The 5,832-nt window shown below is 36.4% G+C and overlaps 1 protein-coding gene across 1 annotated transcript; it reads right to left on the bottom strand.

Annotated features, from left to right (window-relative positions):
• Positions 1–2,939: 2,939 nt before the first annotated feature.
• On the bottom strand, positions 2,940–4,872 carry LOC122294594 (probable xyloglucan endotransglucosylase/hydrolase protein 32). Its single transcript, XM_043103477.1, has 4 exons — positions 4,632–4,872; positions 4,403–4,503; positions 4,092–4,309; positions 2,940–3,583 (listed from the first exon to the last, which is right to left on the bottom strand). The coding sequence occupies exons 1-4, from the start codon at positions 4,855–4,857 to the stop codon at positions 3,223–3,225; spliced, it is 906 nt and encodes a 301-aa protein (XP_042959411.1). The 5' UTR covers positions 4,858–4,872; the 3' UTR covers positions 2,940–3,222.
• Positions 4,873–5,832: the final 960 nt, after the last annotated feature.

Raw genomic sequence — 5,832 nt, 5'->3', positions numbered from 1 at the left:
GCAATTCCAACTTAATAGAATCATGGCTCTCAACGGGGCAGATTATCAGCCATCATTATTTCAACAAACAAAGGAAACTCCTCCCCCATTCGTTTAGTTCTACGCCTCGTACCCAACCTATCCTCATCAAGTTCATCTCATAGGAACAAGCCTTGTTTCCTATCCAAAGATAGAGAAGATACCTTGTTTGGTATTCCAAAAAAACGCGCCCTCCTCTTCCAAGAATTTCTAGTTAAGGTTACTTTCCTTTCAACACCACCACCACTAGTATCAAGCTGCTTGTTCTTGTTCTAGTATGGACTTCCCCCTTCATCAACCGTCTTTTGTTGGGCTTCAACTTCTAATGGGCCTCTTGTGTCATAGCCCACCAATGCATCTAGCCCATATTCCTTCCTTGACCAATGCTTGCACTCATTATCTCCTTTTGAACTGATGATAAACCTTCCCACCCCTAAGAATCCTCCTCACTCTCCACCAGACTTTTTATCCTCAAAACTTTTTGAAAATGCTTCTCTTTTATTTGTTTAGTATCTAACCCACACCTCTCTCCTAAACTTGCGGCCTCCGTAACCACCTTATCGCCTCGTCAGACACAAAATACGCTACTAGATCATGGCTGATCCGATCTCCCTTTACCTCCTGCAGCTTCAAGCCATTCCCACTAACCTGTTAAACTACCCCTTTGTTCCTACCTCCATTGCTCGCCCTTAGCCATGATTCATATTGAAATTCCTTCACTTTTCCCCTACTAATAGCTTTGTTCAACTCTAGACATCCATTTTCTCATGTAGCATTTTACCACACCTCAAACAGAACTTCGGCAATTTCTCATGTTTCAATGGCACCCACATGTTAGAGTTGTTGAATGTAATCGTACATCCCCTTGGCAAAGACTGGTACAACTCAAGTTCTACTCTCACTCGTAAATAACTAGCCCATCCAACACCATCCTCTAGCGTATCCACCACTTCTACTCTTCTCAAAGACTTACCAATCTATTTCCCAATTTGAGAATACATACACAACATTGGTAAATTATGCAATTGAATCCAAAATAATTCTGTATTAAAGGTGAGCTTGTCTGGCTGAGTAACTCCATCAAACGGCTTTAGCACCAACAAACTATTATCAAACAATCATGGCCTCCCTTCTAGTACTCGATCCTTATCCTTGGTATTAGCAAACATAATCACATAGATATTTGGATTAATTTGATAGGCCGAGACGTTCTGAGAGAGGCCATAAGCCGAATCCCAAGTATTTGGGATGAGCAGCAGGGAACGGGTGGGACCTTTGCATGGTGCATGCAACGTAGGAAAGAGAGAGAACGTGCAGGAGGGGACTGGGTCTTGGCCGTTCTACGTGCAGAAAGAAGTGGTTGCAAGTTTTACGCAGTGTTGCGAGTTTTACGTTGTTTCATTTCAGTTTATTGAGTACTCTGTTTCATACTCTGTTTTACGTGAACTAAGTCCATTTTGTTGGTTGTTATTTTTCCTTGTATTTCGGGTTGTTTGTTCATGGCTTGTTTATTTAAACAAACCGTACTATCGTAAAGGATCATCAAGTATTTTCAGTAAAAGTTGTGGTTCATTCTCACCCGAAGAGAATTGTTTCTTTATTTCCGGCATTTGTAAATTGTTGGGACCTATCATAATTTCTTTGAGGACTAAAGGTTTTCCAACTCTCACACTTTCATTATAGTGGAACGCATAACCTCTTTGCCGATATGTCTATCCATACTAATTTTTCCAATCAGACTCCTTTCTCCCAAATCTTCAGCACCTTCCCCGTCCCTGATCATGACCTCTATTCCTTCCTTCTCAATATCATTAAGCGACATATGTTCTTAAGCCTCCCCCAACTCCTCCATTCCGCGACACCACTGCCATAGAAATCCCTTCTCACTGTCATATTCTACTCGTCATATTCTACTCATAAAAAATAGAAAACGACTTAATACCTTCTCTACTCAATGGGAGTAAAGAGACACCACTGCCAAAAAAATCCCTTTCACCATCGTATTCTACTCAGAAAAAGTAGAAAACGACTGAATACCTTCTCTCTACTCAATGGGAGTAGAGAGAGACTCTCTCCTCTAACTTTTCTTCGTCCAGAGAGAAACGAAAAGAAGACTTATCATAGATGGGACTGAAGCTGTTCTTTAAAAGCAGACATCTGCTCATAAAAGCTTAATATATTATATATAAAAATAAGAACGGTACTGGTAGTAGACAACTATTTGTTTTGGCATGTTCTGAGTACTATTTATGGTTTACATGATCGATCAGTGGGAAGCTCAAGATCTTTTGTTGACATGTAATATTTGTCTTTTATTCCGAGTGTTAAAGTGTTTGGTCCCTTTTCCTATGATTTTTATGATACGGAGAAATGTGGCTATACTAAAATAATGAAGCCATTTTAGCGACTCTGTTGGCCGCTACACTGCGTAATATTACCTTGATCTGGTCCGCCAGCACCAAAATAAAGTATCCCAAGCCATAAATATTATATGGAAAATGCTAGTTGAAACAGATAAAAGCGAACGATTGAATTTTTTTTTTATTATTATTTTTTTACTTAATGCATGGTTAAGGAAGTGAATAATAGTAAATTTAAATTTTTTAATTTTTTTAAACTATTTAAAACTGTGTAAAAAATGATTAAAAGAGAAGAAGAAAAAAATAAAAAGGTGCATTCGCACTTATCAGTTCACTAGCTTCCGCGGTTATGAGGAATGCTACACATCATCCCACACCACACACTTTATATATTAAAATATTATTTTTTTTATTTTATTCTTATTAAATTAATTAAATTATTCTATTTATCATCCACACACTACATATTTATTATAGAAAAAATGAAAAAAAAAATTAAAATAAATGTGTTGTGTGAAGTGTGAGGATGACAAGAAGATTTTTCCATATAAAAATTATATAAAAATCAAACAAGTATGACTTTTTTTATTTTTCTCTCAATTTATTCAACTATAATAATTCAACAGAATCCAATATGGCAGAAGATAAAGCACAAAACACTGCATGTCTTAGGGGGCTTGGACGCTCAACAACTCTTGCACCTATTTTTCGCAAGCGTGGACCCATCTCAAGACCCCCGGACATAACAAACTGTTCCCAAACCCAAATAACTGTGATAGTTCACCACACCAATATATATATATATATATATATAGATACCATTTATAAAGACAGTTTTTTCATACTAACACTCGGGTGTGAGGGTGTGGTCTCTCTTTGGATCCCGACAGTAGTTGTAAACCATATAGTTCCCCTGGACCCATGCCATGGCCGAGTGCTGCTGTTGGGTCAGGCCGCCGGAGCTATCGGGCGAAGCAGACGGTGGACGGCACGATGCAGGCCCATCGGCGGCACAACCGTCTAGCTTGAAATCTGTGTACCTTCCAATGAAGGGTTGGTAGTGATAATCGGCTTTGTATTTTCCGTCCTCAGTTGCCCAGGATGATGCATCCCAAATCGATCCGTACAGATACATTGGTCTTAGTGGAAATGTGGAATCGCTTTTCCTTGGATACGTCCTGATTGGCACATCGTCCACTAGGAATCTGGAAATTACAGGATAAGATCACAAGTAATTTATAGCTATAGAAGGAGAATACCGACTTATTCATGCACTAGCAATACATGTGTGTGTATATATATATTAATAGTATAAATATCAAAGAGTTTTGTTATATATAATTACTTTTGCATACTTTATGCATATTTTACTGATGTGATTGATTAAAATAATTATTTTATATTAAAAAAAATTAACGTAGCTAATCACATCAGTGAGGTGGGCAAGAAATATGTAAAAATGACTGCAAAATCTACATATAGAGTTTTTGAATATGAATACACCATAATTGCTAAAAGAACAACAACATATTAGTCATGTCACACATGAATCATATCATGTCTACATAAAAGGGAAATGTATGGAACAATAAACTAATTACTACTTAAGCATGCAATTAACTCACGTCATGTCTACATAAAAGTACTATGACTATGTAAAATGTGTTCTTACATTAGTACCCCCACAAATTAAGAAAAAGTGTAACTAATTACATTATCTCACTGGGTCTCCAAAGTACAGCATATCTGTGATAATCTTGGGTTGGATCAAACCAGAGATGAAACCTCATCTCTCTTCCAATAATATTTCTGTCTCCACTTCCACCGACATATACATTCGTCTGCAAAATATACGGCTTATCTGTTGTAGTTCCAAGGAACTCAATGTCGATTTCATCGTGGTTCCCAGGGTAGTCTTGGTTGTTTGAAAGCTATCATTCCCCAATCAAAGAAACAAAAGTTACTTTCCAGAAATAAACTAATCATCTTTTCAATCAACAAAAGGCCATGTTATCGATACTTACATAAAATGAAGTAATGACCCCAGCAGTATAACCAGGTTGGAGCTTGATGGCAGCACCAAAATACCCAGAACGATATGGATGCAGTGACTTGAAACCACTTCCTGTACATATTTTGAAAAAAGGCAGCAACTGATCAGGTTATAAATTGAAACAATAAGCAGTGCCAAAGATTAGAATCTACTGCACAAACTAATAAAGAATCTTGAAGTGAGAATGATCACATGAATACCTGAGCTACTATCAAGCGAGAGTGCTATTGAGCCCTGGTCAGCTCTCTGATTCTGAGGACCCCAGAGGTTTCTAAAGCCTTGGAGGAAGCTTATGGAATTGATTTTGGAACTTGGGTAGTAGCCAGGTGAAGGTGGACCCTCAGCACTACTTGAAGAAATCATGAAACATAGAGTAAGAAACCATAGAGGCCGAGCCATGAAGAGAGAGGAGGAATGAGATGGCATTGTGGCAAAGATTAGAGTACTGCATTTATACAGCACTATGCATAAATGCAGGGGGGGAGTCGGTGGGACAGATAATTTGGAATTAAAGTAGGTGATGTCTTGGAAAAGTATGGGTTTGCGCTTGGTATGAAATACAAAGATTAGAGGCCCCACAATGAACGGAAGGTGATAAAATTATATGATGAAAGGACTCAAAGGAGTCATGAGGGGAGAAAATCAAAATGTAGACAGCCGGTGTCTAAAAGAGTTGAACTTTTTTTCTGTGCTCTCTCTTTTGGGTTCTTCGAGTGAGAATATGCATCTTTTCTAAGAAAACTTGTGAAACAGTTACGGATACTCACTTGGGAAAACGAATGGTTATCATGACTATAATGTTCAAAACGAAAATATCCACACCTCGTCAAAAGTAAACCTATAATGTGAGATAACTTCTTTTTTAATTTTTTTTTAATTTTTTTTTAAGTAAACCTATATCAAAAAAACTTCATATGATATATTAGATCTAATTTATAATTAAAATAATTTTATAATGTAATGTGTCACATTAGTTTATGAATTTTTTTTTTAAATCTCTTTGTAACTAAACATTCATTTTTCATAAATAATTAGCCAATTCTTTTATAAGTTCTCTTTTGCAAATTTCCAGCACACTGGTCTCATATTAACAATAGATATCATGTGGAGAATAATGAGTAGTACGGCAAAAATATTCAATACAAGACAAATAACTATTTATGATTCCTTATATACGATAAAAATGATTATTTACAATCAAAACAGATTTATTTAAGTAAAAAAATAGTCATTTTCGTAAAAAATAACTGGCCACAACTGACTTACTACTAGGGTGCCGTCCTTTAGTGACCGTTGGGCGTGTCTCTTAGATAAAATTTTCTTTTTTAATTTTTTTATTCATTTTTTTTATTTCTTAAAAAAATAAAAAATAAATCAATATACAAATAGTCACTTTCTTAA

Source organism: Carya illinoinensis, chromosome 14 (genome assembly GCF_018687715.1).
Source record: "Carya illinoinensis cultivar Pawnee chromosome 14, C.illinoinensisPawnee_v1, whole genome shotgun sequence".
Taxonomy (NCBI): Eukaryota; Viridiplantae; Streptophyta; class Magnoliopsida; order Fagales; family Juglandaceae; genus Carya; species Carya illinoinensis.
Note: the sequence above shows the minus strand (reverse complement) of the source record. Positions and strands in the feature narration are given on the sequence as shown.